The following is a 22,895-nucleotide window of genomic DNA, read 5'->3' on the forward strand; positions in this document are numbered from 1 at the left end:
CTGGTGATGGTTGATGCGACAGGTGCCAAGGGATTTCTTCAAGGAGTCCTTGTACCTCTTCTTTGGTGCCCCTCTATTTCGATGGCCGGTGGAGAGTTCGCCATACAGGGCAATCTTGGGAAGGCGGTGGTTTTCCATCCTAGAAATATGCCCTGCCCAGCGCAGCTGCGTCTTCAGCAGCAGTGCCTCGATACTGGTAACCTCCGCCCGCTTGAGGACTTCAGTGTTGGTCACAAAGTCACTCCAGTGGATGTTGAGGATGGTCCGAAGGCAGCGCTGATGAAAGCGCTCGAGGAGTCGCAGGTGATGACGGTATAAAACCCACGATTCGGAGCCGTAGATGAGGGTTGTCATCACAACCGCTTTGTAAACATTGATCTTTGTGCCTTTTTTCAGATGCTTCTTGCTCCACACTCTTTTGTGCAGTCGGCCAAATGCACGGTTTGCCTTTGCCAGCCTGTTGTCAATCTCCTTGTTGATCTTGGCATCTGAGGAGATGATGCACCCCAGGTAGCTGAACTGCTGGACTGTCTTCAGAACTGATTCACCCACAGTGATGCAGGGAGGGTGATAATCTTCCTGGGGTGCAGGCTGGTGGAGAACTTCTGTCTTCTTCAGACTAACTTCTAGGCCGAATAGCTTGGCAGCCTCTGCAAAGCAGGACGTCGTATGCTGCAGAGCTGATACCGAGTGGGAGACGAGTGCAGCATCATCAGCAAACAGTAGCTCTCGGATGAGTTTTTCCATTGTCTTGGAGTGGGCCTTTAGTCGCCTCAGGTTGAACAGGCTGCCATCGGTGCGATAGCGGATGTAGACACCATCGTCATCATCTAGATCTACTGTGGCTCTTTGAAGCATCATGCTAAAGAAGATCGTAAAGAGAGTTGGCGCGAGAACGCAGCCTTGCTTTACACCTGTGCCTATTGGGAAGGGCTCCGAGAGGTCGTTGCAGTGTCTGACTTGGCCTCGCTGGTCTTCGTGTAGCTGGATGATCATGCTGAGGAACCTTGGGGGACATCCTAAACGTTCCAAGATTTGCCACAGGCCTTTCCTGCTAACGGTATCGAAGGCTTTGGTAAGGTCGACAAAAGTCACATACAGAGCCTTGTTCTGTTCCCTGCATTTCTCTTGGAGCTGCCTGAGAACAAATACCATGTCGGTGGTGCTCCTGTTAGCTCTGAAGCCGCACTGGCTCTCTGGGAGGAGTTCTTCTGCAATGGTGGGCACCAGTCTGTTCAGGAGTATTCTGGCAAGGATTTTGCCTGCGATGGAGAGCAGGGTTATCCCCCGGTAGTTGGAGCAGTCTGCCTTTTCCCCTTTGTTCTTGTATAGGGTGATGATGATTGCATCGCGAAAGTCCTGTGGTAATTTGCCTTGTTCCCAGCAGGTGACAAGTACTTTGTGAAGTGAGCTATGTAGTACTGTGCCCCCATGCTTCCAGATCTCTGGTGGAATTCCATCAACTCCTGCTGCCTTGCCACTTTTCAGTTGCTTGATGGCTTTAACAGTCTTTTCTAGGGTGGGGATCTCATCTCATTTATACATAACCTTGCATGTTGTTCAGTATATATTGCCTTTATCATTCTTATTTTCCCCCAACTCTATTTTCTCCATTACTGCAAACATAAAGTCCCAGTTCAAATTGTCAAAAGCTTTCTCTGCATCCGCAAAGAATAATGCAACTTTCTTCTCTGGATGTCTTTCATAATATTCTACAATATTTACAACAGTTCTAATATTGTCTCTTATTTGACTTTTAGGGAGAAATCCCGCTTGGTCTTCCTTTATGAAATATATCAAATATTGTTTAAGTCGTTCTGCCAAAATTCTTGTATGTATCTTATAGTCATTATTTAGTAATGAAATTGGTCTATAGTTCTTTACATTCGTGACATCTCTATCTTCCTTAGGAATCAAAGAAATTACAGCTTCCTTCCATGTATTTGGTATTTTCCCTTTTATTCTTTTCATATTCATCAATTTTTGAAGTTTTGGTACTAATTCTTCTTTAACAATTTTAATTTTTTTTGCCGAATATCCATCTGGTCCAGGTGCTTTCCCAATTTTCATTGCATTAATCGCTGCTTCAATTTCTATTTTTTCAATCGGATCATTCAAATTTTTTTTTTCATATATTCAGTTAAAGGTGCTGTTTTAATCTTTTAAAATATGCTTCCATCCTTTCCTTCTTTACTTTAACCTTTAAATAATTTAGCATAGTACTTGAAAAATTCCCTTTATTCTTTCTTGATCTACCATCTCTCTTCCATCAACCACAATTTTATTAATAATTTTACTTCCTCTCTTTTTCTTCAGTTGCCAGGCCAAATACTTTCCAGGTTTATTTGCTCCCTCAAAGGACTTCTGTTGTAATTTTTTCAAATTCCATTCCAATTGTTGTTAAATTTAAAGTTTTATATTTATTACTGTACATGTATGAAATGTTGTTAGCTGCCCTGAGCCTGCCTAGGCAGGGAGGGCGGGATACAAATAAAATTTTACTTACTTCCTCATTTAACAAATGTCTCATTTGTGCTTGTAGTATTGTAATCTCCCTTATAATTTTCTTTTTCCCTGGCCTTTTCCTCAGTTCCCCTTGTTTTTTCTTTATTTCATTTTGAATGTCCAACATCTGTTTTTCTTTTGCCCTTATTGTTTAATGTAATCAATATTCCTCTCATTACGGCTTTACAAGCATCCCACACCATCTGAAATTCTATATCATCTTTATCATTTATTTGGAAGAAAGCTTTAGTTTCATTTTCTAGAGATGTCACTAATTCTTTATTTTGTAGTAAATCTTCATTTAATCTCCATCTTCTCTCTTTTTTAGACAATTTTGTAATCCATAATATTGGGTTATGATCTGCACCTATCTTTGGTAAGATCTCTATTTTCTTAGTTATAAGGCCTAAGTCCTTTGTACCCCATAACGTCAATTCTGGAAAAAGTATTATGTCTTGCTGAAAAAAATGTATAATCTCGTACTTCAGGATTAAATTTTCTCCATATGTCTTCCAAGTTTTCTTTTTAACCAGTTCAAAGAAGGATTTCGGCAATTTTTCTTCTTTATTGTTATTTTCCCCCGAGATCTGTCCAATGTATTGTTCCATTAATGATCTGTCCAATGAATTGTTCCATTAAAGTCTCCCATAATCATGACCTGGTCATATGTCAATTCATCAAGTTGTTTTATAATGTCTTTTAAAAAAACATCTTTTGCACCATTTGGTGCATACAGTCTCAATAATAAGGGTTTTTTCGCATTTATTACTACTTCCACTGTCACAAATCTTCCATCTTTATCTTTAAATATTATTTTTGGGTCCAATTCTTGTTTAATATAAAAAATCACACCCCTTTTCTTCTGTTCCACCAATGAAAAAAATTCCAGTCCCAATTGTTTATTCCATAAAAATTTATAATCCTTTTTTTTAATATGAACTTCTTGTAAGCAAATTATATTACAGTTTTGTTTTTTAATCCAATGAAATATTGCCTTTCTTTTTTGTGGTGAATTTAGTCCATTTACATTCCAAGATAATAATTTATAATCCATCATGGTGCAAATTTTGTATTCTCTTCATAAAATTTACGCAGTTCCTGTGTATTTGTAATTGTAATCCTTCTTCCTTGTAGCTCAAAGCTCAAACCTTCAGGTATTATCCATCTATACCTCATTCCATTGTCACGTAGTTTTTCTGTTGATTTCTTATATGTTCTCCTGTCATTTATCACTTTTCTTGGCAATTCTTTCATTATTCTTACTTTGCTTCCTCCCACTATCAATGTCTTTTCAAAATTTTTATTCAAGATTTTCCCCACCATTTAATTTGTCATATATCTTATAACCACATCTCTTGGTAAGTTATTTTTCTTGGCATATGATGAATTCACTCTATACATATAATCATACATATTTCTAGTCCCTTCAGGATCTTCCTCCAAGAAATCAGCAATTATTTTTATTACATGTTCTTTTAAGTCTGTCCCTTCTTCTTCAGGTACTCCTCTCAGACGTATTTGTGTCTCCATCAATTTACAGTCATGGATTGTTATTTTTTTCTTGCATTTTTAATAAGGTGGAATCCTGGAGTTTAACTTTCCCTTCTACCTTCTGCACTTTTTTTGACACCACCACTGTTTCCTTTCTAAGCTCTTCCATTTCTTTTTTAAAGTCCTCAATATCTTTTTAAAGTTCTTTTTTGCAAGCATTTATTATCTTTTTCACCTCTTTCATCATCCTAGCTTCCATTGCTTCCAACTGATCTTGCATCTTCTCCAACGAGGCAGTCCTTGCACGGGTTACCTTTGACTCTGGCATTAAAAAAAACAGCAAAAAATTTGATATCACCAAGTTAAATTTCAACTATCATGTTTGATAGATTAGAACTTGCCCTTTCAAATGAGCCTAATTTCGCCGTACCCAACCTTCCCAGGCTCAGATATTAATTTTTTTTAAAATTTAGTCTCCCAGTAATGGCCGCCGATGTTTTTCTATGGTAAAACAATCTTAGAGTAGGTCCACTTCTTCAATAGTTACTTCCTGCTTTGCTTGCCCCAATTCACGTTCTCACTGGTAACAAAGTCTCACGATACTTGACATATTTCCTGTGTTGACTGTAGAAACTGCAGATCTCCGACGATGGTGCTTTTACTCCACGACCGCAAGTAGACAAAACAATAAATTCCTTTACAATTTTTAACACTGTCCTTAATTTAACAAAGTCCAAAATTCACCCCTTCTCCTCTTCTTCTTCCAAGCTTTCAAACTTTCTTTCCCACCTAATATTCTTTTGTTTGCTATCTACCATTCTGGGACTATTTTAAAGCAATCAGTACCTTTTCCTAAGGTTATCCAAATCAACACTGGTCTCGTACAGCATCAGATGTTTAGCAGTCTCAAAGAAGATTAGGATCTTGTCAAGCTTATGTCAAATAAATGACTCTGTAAGCTTCTGCAGATGATGAATATGCAACTCTTCTCCGGGGATCCCTCAAAGGAGCCCCCCCTGGGACTCCCTTTTAGCCAAGGTAAATCACCTCAAAGTTTCCTGTGCATATCTTGGACTAATCTCTCATTGAGAAAAGTAGGCAAAAGGCAAAAATTTGCCCTTTACTACCCCAAACAGAAGCTCCAGTCTGCCCACCTAAGAGAGGCAGGTCAGCTGAGCATTCTCCAAATCCCGGAAGTCTGGAGGCAGCAAAACCAGTTCTGTTCCATGCATCATGGCCAGAAGCTCTGCCACTGCCAGGCCAGTGATGCTCCTGGTATGTTGTCTGAGGGCTCAGTCTAGGAACAGAAAAGATGCTCATTAAAACTGATTTTGCTAAGATACACCTCTTCCATAGGCCTTTATGACTGTTCCCAGTCTAAAACTTGCTTATATTAGAGTATTTTCATTTATTTTAACAGTACTATTGTGGAATTAATGGACAGTGGATTGCAGCTATAGCTTAATACAGGTTTTTGTTTTCTTAGCAAAACTAGTGTTAGTGGTAGATATCTATTTTAAAATTACAGAATACTGCAGTCCAAGCTCTCTGCTCACGACCTGAATTTGATCCAGGCAGAAGCTGGGTTCAGGTAGCCGGCTCAAGATTGACTTAGCCTTCCAAGGTTGGTAAAATTAGTACCCAACTTGCTGAGGGGAAAGACGAGATGCCTGAAGAAGGCAATGGCAAACCACCCCTTAAAGTCTGCTGTGAAAATGTTGTGATATGATGTCACCCCAGAGTTGAAAATGACTGGTGCTTGCACAGGGGACTACCTTTACCTTTTAGTGTATGTTCCAGGAAGCTAGTGCAGAGAACATAAGCTATGAGTTAAAGGTCTCCAAATCAAATCTCATTCCAGCCATAAATGATCTGATGTCAACCGCTATCCCTATAGCAATGGCCCCTCAAATGTATTCTGGGGATACTATAGGCCTGCTTAACAGATTTGTTGTGCAGTTAAGATAAGCACAATGTTTTGAGCATGTGAAGTGATATATAAATGGAACTACATAGAAAATGTCAATAATTCAATAGCATGTCTTAATTTTGCATTTTATTCCATATAATAGACCTTTAACATAATTTTGCTTACAAAGGCATAATTTATATTGTGCTTGAACAAGTGCAGACTGCATTGAAATCTTACCAAATCTCAGCAGGCATACAGTGAATGCAGACACCTTTCCCCCTGCTGTAGAACATCCTTTGGAATTTGCCTTGCCTAACTACTGTGTTAAAATTAAACATTGCTTGCATATACTTGCATTTTTGTGGGGGGAGGATGTTCGCTAAGCTTCTCTTACACAAACACTGACTTAGTGTTACTTGAACAGCAAAAACTGGAAGCGGAAGTTAAGTAATTTGTGTTGCGTTAACCGAAGATGGAGAAGCTTGTGCAGAGAAACGCTGTTGCTTCATTCGAAAATATTTTATTGTTTTCAGGCTACTCAAGGTCTTATGCAGGAGGGCTCACTCTTAGTTCATGCATACAGGAGAAGTCAAACTGAGCCCTAGAATGAGTGTCGTATAGCTGTTAGCGTCCCAGAGTAGGGCCTCGGAGACCCTGACTGGCAACTCCCCTCTGCCCTGGAAGCTAGCTTGGGTGATGCTGGCCCTACCCTCCTTCACAGGGTTATTTTGAGGAGAAAATGAGAATGAGACAAGTTTCTTCGGGTCCCCATCGGAGAGCAGGGTGTGTTGCCGGGTCTATAGAAGTAAATAAATGTTCAAAGCAAGAATCTGCCTGTGGCAGAAGTGGCCCAGCCTATTTTACCATCTCAGGGGGACATCTTCCCGCCGGAATGCCAAACGTGGAGGCGCGGGCCGACAGCGTTTACGCACAGCTGCTAAGAAATTCGTCCCATCTCCTTCAAGAGGGGCTGGCTTGCTTCCGAGTCAGCGCGCGCTGAGGAGCGAGAAAGAAAAAGTGGCCACCGCAGCAAAAGACTCTGGAAAAAGGAAGAAAGGCACGAAACTCCCCGGCGAGCCGGCTTCCCTGGCCCGGGCCAATGAGCGCGGCCGAGAGGGGAAAGTGAGGCGTGGCGTGGGCGGCCGGGAAGCCTCCGCCTGTGGCGAAGAGCGAGGGCGGGAGGGGCAGGAGAGGCGTTTTGCTCGGCGGCGGGAGCAGCGACTTCTCTTTAGCGGGAGGGCAGCAGCCTCCGCCGGAGCCTTCCTTGCCTCTCCTGGCAAGACTTTCCCCTTTCTTTCCCTTCGCCTGCTCCTCCGCCTCCCTTTCTCTGTCTCCTCTCGGTTCGTGGGGCTCTCGCCTTCCCGCTGCTCCGTCCCCTCCCCGCATTTTCCCTTCTCCTCCCGCCCACCCCCGTTTCCTAGAGGGAGAAGCCCCCTTCCTCTCCTCTCCTCCTCCTCCTTCCCCACCCCTCATTGTCTGCTGGAGCGTGTTACCCAATTTCAGGGCAGGGGGGAAGCCATGGGCAAGGGGAAGCCTGCGCCAGCAGCGGCAACGGCTTCTGCTGCTCCGGGCACCACGTAGAGGAGTCCCTCCGCCCGGGTGGAGTGGGAGCCTAAAGTGGGAGCGGGCAGAGCCGCAGCAGAGCCTGTCTCTGCCCAGCTCGCAGCCCGGGCTTGGGACTTTAGTCGAGGCGCCGCCGCCGGCGTCCAGCTGAGCCAGATGTGCGACCTGCTCGACTCGCAGCCCGCCGCCGAGAAGAAGCTCAGCAGGATGAAAAAGTTGCGGCGAACTTTGTCGGAGAGTTTCGGCCGAATCGGTGAGCCCCGGCAGGCGAGTGGAGCGGGGGCCGGTCGGGCTGGCTTCAGCGGCAGAAGGGCGCCTCCTCGCCTGCCCGGAGAGTCCTGGCGGGGCCGAGGAGCGGAGCATTCCTTTAATCCGAAGGCTCTCCCCGAGGACTGCGCGCCTCGCTTGCCCTCCCTTTGCCCCGGAGAAGCCGCACCGGGAAACTCTTAGGGAGCAAGCCCTAAGCACGCTCTTCTAAAAGCCACTGAAGGGTTAGAAGGGTAAAATGCTGTTTGTTAGTGTCGCTCCGCGTTGCTTATTGAGAATGGTTCCCCTGAAGCTGTTTTATTTTTGGAGCTTGCAACATCTGGATGCACGTTAACATTGCATTCCGATCTGATGCGTGTGAACCTGGAACGTAGTCACACACAGTTCACTGCGGCTGCTTCTTTTAAAATGGCTTATTACGTGCGTTTAGCGCATAGAGTGAGGGATTAGGTGTTAGATCACATATATCGCAGGTAAAATGTCCCCCCCCCCACCCCCATACACTCTATTGTAGATGATGGCGAATCTGCTTCTATTTAATATATAGGAATGGCTCGTGTGTGGCATGGGGATTGTAACACGTGTGTCTGTTATTGAGTGCGGGATTAGAGACAGTTGCCTTCATTGAACTGAGATGCAAGAAGAGAGGCTGAGTGTGCCAAAATGGGATCTTTGTGTAAACCAGGGTTATATAGCTGGCAGTTGGGCCATGTATTCTGAGATGAAATAAATATTAGCTGCTGATAAGTGCATTAAAGGAGCAGCTGCATTTGGAGTTATTTTACAGGGTGTCTTTGTAGCTTATATTCCTTTACCTTGGGGATCCTTACCTTAGGCATTTCTCTTGTTTGGACAACAGTGACCCAGTTCAATAGCAGTCGTGATAAAGTTGCAGAGGAAAATAATGCCTTTTAAACTGCTTTGCTGATGAAGTAGGAATAAGCTTCCAGATGGTTCAGTGGTAAGAGGAAACCATCCTTGGAATTTGGTCAGGATATGCCAGCTGGGCTAACTTTGGATGTGGAAGTCTTACCCTCTGTGCTCCCCCCATCCTTTCCCCCTTTCCTTGAGTCCTCGGTTAATATGGCCCTGACTCTACAGTTCTGCTGCCCAGCTGACTCACAAAAGGGCTTTCTGGCTCATCCACAATGCAGAACAAATGGACTAGGCTCTCCTTTTGTTTCTGACGTTGTGTGTTTCATCCCTCAACCAGAGTCATACAGAAATAGTAAAAACCACAAACTGTTCAAATTTGGTTTGATATGAATGGTCTATTCTGTCAGATCTTATGATCATCTCCCCCCCCCCCCACCGAAGATGCCGGAGATCCTAGTCATTTTTTTGTATCTCAACTTTTAATGACTACAGATGTCTGGAGTAAAGTGTGGGTGTGTGCCGCTAGTCTGGAAGCAAATAAGGCACCAGTTTCCTGCTTTCATAGCCCAGTTCTGAGCATTTCCTAGAATTCATGTCTTTAGTTCCAGATATATCCCGTTGATTCAAAAAGAACTTTCATGTGTGCTGGAATGCAGTGTGAAGCTCTGGTTCTAAGCTTACTTGCTATGGAGCACACTCCCTTTGGAATTCAGGAGAATTTACTTAGAAGTGAGCAAGAGTCCAGTAGTCCAGTATCTGAAGAAGTGACCAGTGACTCATGATGAAAGCCACAGATTTTGTTAGTCTTTAAGACACTTAGCAGTGAGCTTCTCACCATTGCTATGCATATGCATAGTATCATTTGTACAGTTAAGCAGCTCTTTCTACTGAAAGAGATGGATAGCAAAGAGCAAGGATGCTCTGAGAACAAGTACTACATAATTTCACCCAAGCCTGATAGTGAAAGGTTGGAAAAAAGGCCAACAACAACCAATTGAATGCAAAGCATATTTTAGTTGTCCGTTGAAAGCCCATTGAATCTGAAGGCAAAAGTGAACAAGTTCTCTTTTCTGGGGCTCTGAGTTTTTGATACATTTTATTATTTAAAAAAAAAATTAACTGAAGCAGGAAACATTCAAAACCAATACAGCAATGACTTTTTATTTGAGGCATTGTTAAAAAGTAGTAGTTTTTGAGTTACCCAGCATTTCTTTTAGCTGAAAACTTTTTTTAAGGCAGGGTAGGGAGAAGAGGCACAGTTCCCTCTTTCCTCTATTTTATCTTCACAACTGCCTTAGAAGGTAGGGTTGCTTGGTGCAGGTACCTCTGTGGTTGTGTGGGGCTTTGAGCCTGGGTCCCCCCCAGTCCTAGTTCTCACCATTGCACCACACTGCCTAGTCACTTGTCCAGCTCTGCTGCTTCATCTGTTTTCTGGTATGTGCTGTGCTGCCTAGCTTGTGCTGATGTGAAGTGTGTACCAGCTGCTCACATCCAAACTTTGGATAGCAGTAACCAGTTTTGTTTCTGCTTTTTCTTAAATAACCAGTCACATTTTATCTATCTTGGAATTTTTGTTACTACTACTTTGGCCCAAAAACTTTTTTCCATCAAAACTTTTTTCCATCAGATTCCCCCCCCCCCCCCCCCGTTTGCTCAATTGACAAATGATGAACTTTTTTTAAGAGTACATTTTGTAAGTATACTTAATCATAGGATAGTATATTATGGAGCTCTTTTTTAGTTTAGAAAAAAGTTGGCTAATGGCAGAGGTTTGTAAGATGATGCATTGTATGAGTGAGTGAGCAGAGAATTTTTTTCTGCTGTAATAAGCTGTGGTCATCAGATAAAATACACTGGCAGTAAATCCAAGATAGACAAAAGGAAGTGCGTCTCTGCACAATGAATCATTAAATTGTGGCAGAAGGTATGATTTGGTCACCACTGTAGATTGCTTCAAGAGAGCATAGGAATGTAAGAGCAGCCCTGTTGGATCAGACCCAGGGTCCATCTAATCCAGCATTCTGATTCTCAGTTGCTAATTAGATGCCTCTAGAACGTCCAAAAGTAGTGCATGGTGCTGACTTTGAGAGGAATTCTGCCTCTGAATATAGAGGTACTTCAGTTGTGATGGCTAATAAAATTAATGTCTGTCGCCCTATAAAGCCCTCTAAGTCAGTAACAATTGCTACACCTTATGGCACAGAGTTCCACAGGTTGGTTAGGCATAGTGTGAAGAAGTGTTTATCCCACATTCTAAATCAATGTCATTGGGTGCTGCTGAGCTTTTGGAGAAAAGATGAAAAAGTTCTGTTCATCATAAATAATTTATAAGGAGGATGCTCCAAGATTCCTCAGTATTTTTGAATGCCCTCTTTTGCACATTTTCCAGTGGGCTTTTTTTTATGGGTCATCCAGAATGGTACAAAAGTAACTGTACTGAAGTCTATGCAATGTCATTACAATATTGGAGGTTTTGTTTTTGATGCCTTTTAAAATCATTGTTGACGAAGAGTTTGTCTTTTTCAGCACTGCTGTGCAATGAATGGACCTGTTTAAGTGAGCTGTTCTTGATGACCCTAAGATCCTTTTTCTGATTGAGTGCTTCTGGTTCAGATCCTCTTGGTGTAGATAAAATGTTAGCATCTTATTGACCCCAGTATTATTCATTTTACACAATGACTCTCTCTTGTTGTAGATTCATCCAATCTACTTTGATTTGAGTATTCACTCATTTGGTATGAGTATTCAGTCATCCTGAAAATGAAATTTAGACACTTAATTGTTTACCTTCAATTCGAGATCATTTGTGAACAAACTAAATCTGCTGGTCCCAATCAATACTCCTGTAAGTTGTGGAGTCTTGTGAGGAAAAATTCTACTTCATGAGCTCCTGGCATTAAAGTTGTGAGCTACTGCATAAATTAGCTTGCGCTGGGGCCATTTTTCCTGAACTAAAACAAAAATATGTGAGCCAGAATCTGAAAAACTGTGGGCTAGCTCACACTAACTTAGCTTAGAGGGAACACTGGTCCCAATACAGATCTCTGTGAGACCCCACTGCTTGCTTGTTTACTTCCATTGTGAGAGCTGTCAATTTACTCTTTTCTTTTGTGCCTGATAATTTGACCAGTTAACACAAGAAGATCCATCTTCTTATGTCATTACTTTAAAATTACCTGAGAGTCTGTGTCAAGAGTCTTTATCAATAAGCTTTAGGAAGTCCAAACTTATAATATTACAGCTGGGTTGTCTTTATCCTCATTTCACTCTGAGAGAGCTCCCAAAATTTGATGAGGCAGGACTTTGATTTATACATGCTACGTTGTAAAGGGCTTTCTCAGTAGGGCCCATTCCTTGGTCTGCTTTATAATTTTTTCTTTCAGAGTTTCCACAAATGTATTCAGAATACAGGTAGTAACCAAGCAGCCTGTACTTTTCTGAATCTCATTATATATATATATATATATATATATATATATATATATATATAAAATTTACAATGATGTTACATTGGCCTCTGTCCAGGCCTCTGGTAGGGAGGGGAGACTTCAGTGCATTAGACAAATGAACAGTGGAGAGGTCTATTAATATCTATTATTCTTGATGACTAAAAGGAACCTCGGTGTTTCCAGGCGGTGGGGCCATTGAATGCCAGCACCTGGGTGACAACACTTGGGGGAGGCTGTACTTTGTTAGCTCTCCTTGCAGGCTTCCCAAGGGTATCTGGTTGGCTGTTCTGGGATCCTGTCTGGCAAGAGTGCTCTTATGCTAGCAGCAGCCCTTGGAAAAGGATGCCTAAAGGGAAAAATATTGGGCTAGCTTGGTGTATGTATAAGGGGGCCCTTCAAATTAAGACAAAATGTAAGACACAACCTCATGTTGATCAAAGGACCCACATGTCAGTTAAAATAGAAATTACCCTTTCAATCATTCCTTGTTTGGGATGATATGAGTACCTCACGAAACTGCCAAATTAAATCAACAAGACATAGGAGAGCCTTATTTATTTGTAGAGAATGAATTTCTTTATACCGCAATTGTTGGTGGTAATACTTGATAGTTATTGATGTAGGGGATTATTTTGAAGTGTAAAACCTTGGAAGGGTCTGTGTGTCATGATTTGGAATGGTTGAGGGATCCTGGAAGTGCTGTGCACATCTTCCCTCTAAAAGCCATTGAGAGAAGTGCCTGCGGAGTGTCAGTTTCTGCCGGAAGCGATCTCTTGATTTTTGTAAGCAAATAGAAGCGAAAGCAGGCAAAATGTCTAAGCTGGGCCATTTGTACATCAGGGAGTCCTGCAATTAATTATGAATTGTTTGAAGGAGAATTTCCTTGTTTAATTTTTTTTCCTGCCACTTCTCCAGAGAGTCTGCTTGAAAACATAATAAATGTAAAACACAGTAAAATTGTAAACAGTACAAAAAAAATCCAGCCAGAACATAAAGAAGCTCAAAACAGTGAACATTTTAAAAGGAGTCCTATAAAATAAATCCCAAGATAAAAACTGACTGTAAAAGTGATGTAAGAAGATAAACCCCTGAACTAAATGCCTGGTGCTTACAAGAGAGTAGAGTAGGTGCCAGGTGAGCCTCAAAGGGGAAGGCATGAGGTGCCAGTGCTGAAAAGCCCCATCTCTACCTGCCTCAGTTCTGCAGGTGTGGGGGGTGGGGGCACAGGAACAGGGCTTATGACGAAGATTTTTCCTGGCAGGCAGAATGGGAGGAGGCAGTTTTTCCAAAGACCTTCATCCTAAGTCATTTAGGGCCTTAAAATTAAGAGAGCTTGGAAACAGGTGCGTACAATTGTTTTTCCCAAACCTCAGCTGTTACATAATGAAATTTGGCTAGCAATTCCAAAAAAAATGCAAATACTGCTGAAGGTATTGTCTTATATAGGCAAAGTATCACCTTCTTCTTATCCCGTTCCAGTTTCATAAGTGATTCAAGAGCCACAGCCTACACAGACGACAACCTGAGTGAGACTGGAGTTCTAGTGTTGCAGGAAACTTCTTGTGAACTTTTGCTATATTTATACAAAACTCTGTCTTGAGGTTTTCTTTCTTTCCACAGCTATTTAGGTTTTTTAAATGAAAGTTGCATCTTTAAATACCAGATCATTGGAAAGATACTGCCATTCATTGTAGGGAGCAATGGCAGTTCACTTTTCATTCAGTTCACTTTTCCCTGTATCATTTCCTGCTTTGATTTCCCTCCCCCCTGTCATTGCAACTCCAGTCCTATAAACATTATTCTAATTGTGGTTGATGTATGAATTAATGGCAGGTTACTATACTATGCCTCTGTTTATTATACACTTGGTGAACTTGTTAATATTAGATCCATCTGCAAAACTGTGCATAATACTTGGACTAGCCCAGTTCTGCAAATCAGGCTCTTGAAAACTTAAAAAAACTGTAGAGTGTCAAGTTTGAGTAAATAATTCCTTTAGAGTCTAAGTGTAAAGAGTTATCTCTGATGTAAAGAGGAAAAATGTTCTTGGGAGCAAAGCCAAATTCCAAGTCTGGACAAATATTTACATGACAGTGGATCATCCTATGACAATAACATATATTTATAATCCACATGAATAACTATGAATAACCTCTGAAAATCAGAAGCAGTTCTAGCTAACTGTCTTCTCCTTCCTCATGGGAGTGAAAGTTAGAAAAAGGTCCTAATGCTACTCTCACATTTTACATGTTAGCTTTCTCCAAGCAGGGCCTTTGATGTGGCTGTTCTGAACTAATCTGCTGCTTCATCAGCTAGTTTCCCATGTGTGGGGTTTCCTGATGAGGGGATTCTGAGAATGTGACTTTACTAAGTAGACTAAGAGCTGGCTTTACGGCATGGTTACCACTTGTGTGGCTTCACTGTGGTAAAATGTTATTTGATGGGGCTCACTAGAACTAGAATGGCCACCTGCCAGATGGATAGAGCCTCAGAAAGCTGAAGTATATACACAACAAAGCCTTGTAACAACTTCTCTGGGTTTACACTTTTGCAATTGTTCAGTCTGTGTTTTTTCTTAGTAAGCAGAGGATGTGGAAGTGTAAGAGTCTGTGCCAACACCAAAACTCTTACAATGTAGTAATTGCTAGCTCTTAGTATAAAGTTCAGGACTTTTCTTTCTGTGCCCAAAGCTTGGGTTACCACCATTTAATTCAACTGATACACGTTTAATGTGAAATTATAGTTGCTTGCAGTTTCATTCCCTCTCTTCTCCCATGCTCACATAACACTTTTTCTCTTTGCCTTCTCAGTAATAAAACCATAAGCTGAGTTTCAGCAGAAAAGCTGTACTGTGTTGCAATCTGTGCATCAGGAGATTTTGTAGTTTAAAACCCAGGCCTTGCCAGCAAAATTGTCCGACTGGTCTAGTGCTCTGGTTATGAAACAGATAACATTAGTTACAATAGAACAGATTTTGAGTCCAGTGGTACCTTTAAGACCAACAAAAGCTTATTCAGGGTATGAGCTTTTGTGTGCACATACTGTAACTTCTTCAGCGTTACAATAAACATTCTAGGTGCGAGCCTTGGAGAGAGTCACTCCCATGCAGACTTCGAGTTCCTCCTGGTGGACAGCGTTCTTGAAATAACTTTTACCAACTTGCCAGGAAATTCAAAGTTTGTTCAGGGTCCTGTTTGTTCTCTCTGTCTTTGGGGCCAGGACAGCACGACAGGCTTACAGTTCAATCCTAAGCAGAGTTATGTCTTGACTTCAGTGGATTTAGAACAGTGTAACTTTGCTTGATATTGCACTTGTTAATTTTGTTCTTGTTATGGCTTCCTATGTTAATGCCTCCTCCCCATGTTAAATTCATGAAATAGAAAAAGAGTTACAGAGAGTAAGCACAGTGGTGGTTCACAACTAGGATACCCAGAGGCATTCACTTTTTGTCATGCACCTGGAAGCTGATCCTTGATTTGCAGGTCATCCTTGTTAGAATCTCTCTTCTTCACAAGAGGCTGTGGCTTTTCTGTCCTTGAATCACTTGAGTGACTGGGAAGGACAGGAAGAAATTACAGGTGGCACTTTGCCTAGATAGGACACCACCTTGAACAGTGTGTGTTCTTTTGGAATTGTTAGTTTGGAATAGGGTGTGAACTTGGAACACTGTGCATTTCCTTTGTATGACGCGACCTTTATGTAATAGCTGCCAGTTTGCTTGGAATCTCCCATAAGTGTGTGAATGTTCAGTCAGAACTAAATAAACCAAAGCATCAGACTAGGATCTGGGAGATGCAGGATGAATCCCCACTCTGTCATGGAAGCTTGCTGGGTGACCTTGGACCAGTCATGCACACTCAGCCTAACTTATTTCAGAGGTTTGTTGTGAGGATAAAATGGAGAAGGGGCAAACAATGTTGTAAGCCAGGAGTGGCCAAGGGTAGCTCTCCAGATGTTTTTTGCCTACAACTTCCATCAATGGCTGGGGCTGATGGGAGTTGTAGGCAAAAAACATCTGGAGAGCTACCCTTGGCTGCCCCTGTTGTAAGCTGTTCTGTGTCTTCATCTGATGTCAGCAGCAACTGAGGATAGCTGACTATTGTGTTAGACATTAGTGAAAAGATATTTTGTGTTTTCTCTGACTCTTTCTTGTATACCTTCTTGATATTTGTGTGTAAAATTTATTATGAATGTCAATGTTTTATAAATGCACATAAATATTTTCTCTCACTTTGTATCTTAGCATTTCACAACTGATTAATACATTGCAAATAACCCTTTCTGTCTACTCTTTTCTTTTAAAGCCTTGAAGAAAGATGATAATGGCTTCGATGAGGTAAGTTAAATGGCTTAATTTTATGATTGAAAGCTGTGATAATGTCTGACATTGTGTCATTTGTGGATAAGTTCTGTATCTCTGACTTTCTTGACCTTTGAGTATTGGTTTCCATATAAGATGAAACAGATGTTTATGAAGTGCTTTTCAAGACCAGTGTCCTGTACCAACATTAAGAATACCCTTAATGTTTAAGCCTAGTCACATCTGTAGAAAACATACGCATGTAATCTATATGCTGGTGTTTGGTGACTTGGTACTAAATAATAGATTTATGTTGTTGGTATGAGATCTGGACAACCATTTCCAGGATACCGTGTCATTGATGACAGAACAGTTTTGAGCCACTAAAAGTGGTCAGCTGTGGGCAAGAGGCCCACGAGAGATCTAAGGTTACATTTTGTTGGAACACTTTGTTTTATGTGTTATTTTGTATTTCCTGGTAGAAATGATTAAGGCTCTGATGAACTGTGGGGTTTTGTTATTTTCAACAAGCGAAGACTTAGTTTTTCTTAAGATCAGCTGACTCTTGAAGCCCTGTTTGTACCCAGCAATATGTGAGCTAATTAAGCCTGCATTATCTCCTAATTCAGGGGTGTCAAACTCATTTGTTATGAGGGCCAGATCTGACATGAATGAGACCTTGATGGGCCAGGCCATGTTGGGCTGTGCCATGTGTGTAGCTATTTAAGATTAGGTAGCAGAAATATAAATTTTATAAAGAACACAGACAAACATAAATATATATATTTTTAAAACTTAAAACATGCTTAAAAGACACTTATTGGTCTTAAAGGTGCTTTCTTTGTATTTCTCCCATGGGATCCAGGGAACTGGGCAAAGGAAGCCCTGGCTCTTTCCTTCCTTCCCCTGGAAATGGGGGGGGGAGCCTCAGCCAATAGGAGGAAGAAAGGCTTGGCTCAGTAGCTCTGCTGTGCAACTGAGCAAGCCTTGCAAAGTAAGCTGTTATGCAGAAGGAAGCAAGATATAGAGAGAAGAAAGCAGAGGACGGCCAGTTGTTCCGGGGGCCTGATAGGAGCCCTCCAAGAGCCTGATTCGGCCCCCAAAATGCATGTTCGACACCCCTGTCCTAATTTCTATTTAAAGAAAGCTACAAACCGCAAACTTTTGAGCTCTCTCAACCTTCCATCCCCCCTTCCTACTTAACAGCCAGCCAGGCAAAGAATTCTGGGGAAATTGCACTCAGGATTTTGTGATATTTTTATGTTAGTTTTACATATGTTGTAAGCCGCCCTGAGCCACTCGGTGGGAAGGGCGGGATATAAATCCCAGATAAATAAATTAAAAAATAAATAAATAAATATTGTGGTTGGTTCTTTAAAAAAACACACTACTTTTCTATGGATTTCCCCTCCATGGTTGAGTTGTTTCTTACATTTTTCTAGAAATACAGCATAGCTGTACAGGAAGCACCTAAAGGAAGAAAAGTGGTATGACAGTGGTATGAAGGATATAGATCTAATATTGCATATTCTTAGTTGATGTCTTCACATACCTGGTTTCTGTGCCTGTATTAGATCCAAATTCAGAATATTCAAATGATTTTGACCAATAATCCCTTTTTTGCACATGCCTAAAGGGAAGGGGCAATAATATATCAATTTTTGTTTCTTTGAAATATATCCCATCTCTTCATTGTTACTGGCAATGCTTTGAGTCTCTTATGTTTATTGGAGAAATTACCGTAGCTAAGAGACTTGGTAGAGCGAATTAAGAGCTACGGATTTTTCCACTCCACCTTTAGATGGAGTGTTTTCTTGGCCTGTTTCTGGTTGGACTCCATTTTGATTCCGGGAATAGGAAACCCACTCTCTCCATACATGCACTGGGGTACTCCATTTTATCAGGCAGTGCCTCTCAGTAACAGCATACAAGTAACTTTTAGGTGACTTATGGTGACAGTAGACATAAATAACAGTAGCATAAAGACAAGCTCAAAAAGTAACAAAAACAATATGTGTACTACCACTATTCTGTGCTACCACTTATTCAGTCTGAAAACAAGCAGACTAAATCGCTTTCTAGCTGAAGGGAGCATGCAATGGAAGACTCATAACACATGAAGCTAACATATTGAACCAGACCATCAGTCCATCAAGGTCCATTTGTCTATTCAGATTAGCAACAGCTCTCTAGGGTCTCAAATAGAGGTCTTTCACATCACTTACTGCCTTTTAAACTGGAGATGCCAAAGCTTGCATCTGGGACCTTCTACATACATACAAAGCAGAGATTTTTCCATGGAATCACAGTCCCTCATCTATAGGAGTTTCTATCCACTCTCAGTAGGGAATAAACCTGCTGTTTTTTTAGTTTTAGTTTTTGCTTCCACTAAACATTACAAGGCAGAGTAAGCTGTGAGGTCACTGTTGGGCTCACTAGTAACTTGATGTCCTGGAATCTCAGCCCAACTAGGTGTTTAAATCTTGTCTCTTCTACTCATGCTGTTCCTGAAAGTAGCACATGTTCTTGAAAGTAGCAGTAGGGTGGATTGGCAGCAGGTGTATAATGATCCCACAGGCCAGGCTTTCACAAATCAGAAGAATTGGTTTAGACAAGGCAATTTTGACCCTCTCTGTTTCAGCGTTTTCACTGTTGAGTTTCTGTGCTTTGAAAATATTGAAACAGAAGCAGGTGGTTGGGGCACTGTAAATTAGGAAGATTAAGGAAGAACATTATAGTAATCTTGAAAGAAAAAGTATCCAGAGGTAATAGAAAATCAGTGAGTCTTTCTCTGTGTTCAGTTCGTGATTTATGTATGTAACTTTGAGATGGTATTGGAAATGACATTATAGTAGAAACACCATAACTGTTTCCTTAAGTCTGGGCTCCTGAATTCTACAAATAAACCCTATCTGCCTGTTCTGTTATAAATTTGCTTTTTTGCTTATTTGTTTTTGGTCTCTGGAAGAACTTAAATGTTGACAACAAAATTGACAAGATGTTAGTAATTTTTGTGTAATATCTATACTAGTGTAAAAGCCTATTCCCCCACTCCCTAAGACTTTCCAAGGAAAAATTGGGAAATTTTAAAAAGCACTGAAAAAACCTCCTGGAAATATTTCTCAGTGTTGGAAGTGATCCAGCTGCAAACTGCTGGATCCTATCCTACGTCACCTTAGCCACATGTATTTCAGTTCTTACTATCTGAGATATAGAGAAAAAATAAAAGTTGAAATTAGGAAATAAATTTTGTAGTAAACTGGAAGTGGCTTACTTGAACTGAAGCAGTTTCACTCATTTGAAGCAGTTTCACTCATTTGAAGCAGTTTCACTCACTTGCAAGCGTTGCCAGATTATTCACATTTAAGCAGTAAACATAACCCTGAAATCATGTTGAATATTTCTACAAGAAGGGCCCTCAACTTTGCTGAACCAGTGGGCACTTTTTAAATTTTGGTAACAGATAGTGGGTGACTGCCAAAGGGGCTGGGACCAATGACTAAATGTTGAGTGATGGAAGCAGCTGTTTTTAAATGGTTCCTCCCTAGAAACCAAACAATGACTCTCTTAGGCAGTTCTGAAGCACCTCCTGTTCCAGTTTGCTTTGAGGAACAAGCAAGTGGATGCCAGGAAACAAACAGGGCATCATGTTGGGGACCACGCGATAATAGTATGCACAGGAATTATCTAATGCTCTAGCTTGTTTTACATAGCAGTTTTCACGCTACACATTTTGAGTGGGTAAAACCTTGTCTTAAATACCTGATCCCCTTGTCTGATGAAGTGTGCTTAAGAGAGCACACGAAAGCTTACGTTATGAATAAAAATTGGTTGGTCTTAAATGTGCAACTTGATTCCTGCTTTGTTCTTGCCTTAAAGTGTTTTGCTCATTCTAAAACTGAAAATATTTCATGGGAGTTTCTCATGGCTCCCCTATATTTCTAAATGTTTACACTGGAAAAATGGTGGAGGGGATGGCCTGGATGATGGGGAAACTGGGGATTTTTTTTTTCTTCGCGTGTCTAAAGGTGACCACAATATATGGTATCTGATGACTGTCCTTGCCTAAGAATGATGTGGCTTTAGGGCATTTCTGTCCTACCTGCTTTGTTTCATTGCATATAGTAGCCTATGTAATAGTGATCTTAAACTCGGCAGAGTGTTCTTGGTGATCCTAACCATAACCTTGTCTGGGTTGGCCATTGTTATCCTGATACTGAAAGAACAGTATATTGTGTAAAGCCAAGGTCATGACTGGGGCCAAAACTGAGAGAAGGTAAATGATATGTAAGCGGCTAGGAAGAGTATAAGGCAAGAGCCAGTTCAAATCTGACTGCCAGCTCACCTCCTAGAAACTACATATCATCTCTTGCATCAGCATGATTTCCAGCCACTGTGTTATATTTCATTTTAGGCTTAGGTAGTGCCTGGAATTTAAGACCCAAATCCATATGTATAATGAAACCTGCTTCTTCAGTGCAAAATGGGTCATGCTGCAGGTGACTTCAACCTGGGCTGTTGTCAGCTGTGGGGGAGACATGCCTAAGTAAGATAAATTTTCTTTCCAGCTTTGTGCCAAGGTCTCATAGATTATTTAGCTGAAATGCCAAGGCTGGATTGTTCTACATGTAGAGTTTAATTAAGTCTCTGCTTTCTGGACCACTTCCTTCCTTGCTAATGAGTGATATCAGAGTGTGATCGCTATGCCAGAGACTAACCTCCTTTAATGGGGTATCCATTATTACAGGGGAGGCAGATGCTTCATGTGTATTGCTGCATACCTTCTTTCTACCCCAGTGTCATAAAGCAGAGTCCTCCTGAAGTGAAAAGATTTCTTCTCTCTTTTTCCTGCAATAGGTTATACAGAAATACAGGTGTCATTTTGGGCTGCATCATCTATCGTTGGGTACTGTGAGGCTGTTGCATTGTAGCAACAATTCACAACTTGGTTTTTCTGTGGGGCAAGACAGTCTGTTTTTGTGATTGATTGCTGTAGCATAATATCACAGTGTTCACCAAGGTGTGGGTGCAGATGTGAATGCTTAGCAGTTTAAGCCCTTCCTCATTCTGTGCCCTTGAACTCTCTCTTACTAGTTCTCATTTATATTGTTTTATTTTTGAAATTCTGTCGGGGCCAGTTGCAGAGAGCTGAGCACTATAGTGGGAGAGCAGTTATTTTTCTAACCCTCCTGTGGAAGGGAAGATAGGCCATAATAATTTTTTTGTTTTTGATATTTCTGTGCTTTATATAGCAAGCTATTGATTTTTACACATGAACAATGCTTTGTCGGTAAAAAGGAGGTCATTCTTACGGCCTCGTGAACTAGGATAGTTATATAGAGACTGTACCAGAAAACTGAAAATGGAAAAAAAGAGTGCAAAGGGATGTGCAGTGTATGGCGCAATGAACAGAGGAATGATAAATGGCAGAGGGAGGGCAAGTGTAATGCTAGCTTGAAGCCAAAGGAAAGATTGAGCCAAAAATTAGTCTGGAGCTTGGGCAAGTGATGTGTTTGCCTTGCACAATATTTCTCAGTTTTTCATCTTGAGGGCAGAATGGACTGTTTAGGATGTGCATAAGAAGCATGGGCTGTATTGATGACGTGTATACTGAATTTTTTAAAGGGGGTAAACATCATGCTAATGGTAACTAATAGTTCATATCTTGAACTAATAATATAAACTAAGAGTTTGCTGTTAATGTGTGTGTGATCTGTACGTGTCAGACATGTTGTCTAAGCCTACTTTTCCAATTCACACATGACAGCCAAATGCAGAAGGGAAGTCTTTTTGTCCTCTCAGGGATACCTGATTTATAAAGGAAACAAATTAAATCCTGTTGAAATCAGTAGCAGTTACTCAAAATTGGGTTTGAATGTCCTCTCCTACATTTGGCTATGTCCTTGGTTAGCAGAAGTACTTTCTTCTAACTCTAAGAGAAATTGCACAAGAATTCAGAACTTGGGAAGAAAACAGCTTTCCTCCTCATCTACATTAATTGAGGAGCAGATGTAAAAGCATGTAGTGTTAAAAGCAGCAGAACTATATGGAGCAAAGGTTATAGCTGCTTTCTTGCCTCTTCCCTGTCGGTGTATATGGAGTCCTCCTTTACACAGCCTGACAGGAGCAACGTGCCAGCAGGAGATCTATCTGACAGGTCAGGTCAGAGTGGCCTTGTCAGCAAGCCAGTTCTGGCTGGATAAGGACAAGGGGAAAGTACCTGCTGGAGTCAGCAAGTTTATGGACTGCCTTGATTGGCTGATGTACATATATAAGGACTGCATTGCCTGTGTATAGTTCTCTCACTTGAGAGGTGGATGCTAGCGGAGCATTTTGTCACTGAGATCTGTGTTTGTCACTGCACTAGTTACTTTGTATATAGCTTGTAAATACACTGTTTTAATACTAGTTGCAGGTGTGTGGCTCACTTTCTTACCGGAGCTCACTATTGTACATATCTCTATTTCTCACTCTGCACACACACGCACCGATAGGGTTATGGGCCCAGGACGCTTCCGCTGCGCAGAGGAGT

General features: G+C 41.3%; 1 protein-coding gene across 2 annotated transcripts in view; it reads left to right on the plus strand.

Moving 5' to 3' along the window:
- Positions 1–7,627: 7,627 nt before the first annotated feature.
- Positions 7,628–22,895, plus strand: part of CDK14 (cyclin dependent kinase 14) — a 388,387-nt gene continuing 373,119 nt past the window's right edge. For both annotated transcript variants that reach the window (XM_060248474.1, XM_060248475.1), the window contains exons 1-2: positions 7,628–7,724; positions 16,368–16,399. In XM_060248474.1, the coding sequence (XP_060104457.1) occupies positions 7,628–7,724; positions 16,368–16,399 (129 nt within the window). The remainder of the gene's footprint in view (positions 7,725–16,367; positions 16,400–22,895) is intronic.

Source organism: Heteronotia binoei, chromosome 10 (assembly GCF_032191835.1).
Source record: "Heteronotia binoei isolate CCM8104 ecotype False Entrance Well chromosome 10, APGP_CSIRO_Hbin_v1, whole genome shotgun sequence".
In the NCBI taxonomy this organism is placed as follows: domain Eukaryota; kingdom Metazoa; phylum Chordata; class Lepidosauria; order Squamata; family Gekkonidae; genus Heteronotia; species Heteronotia binoei.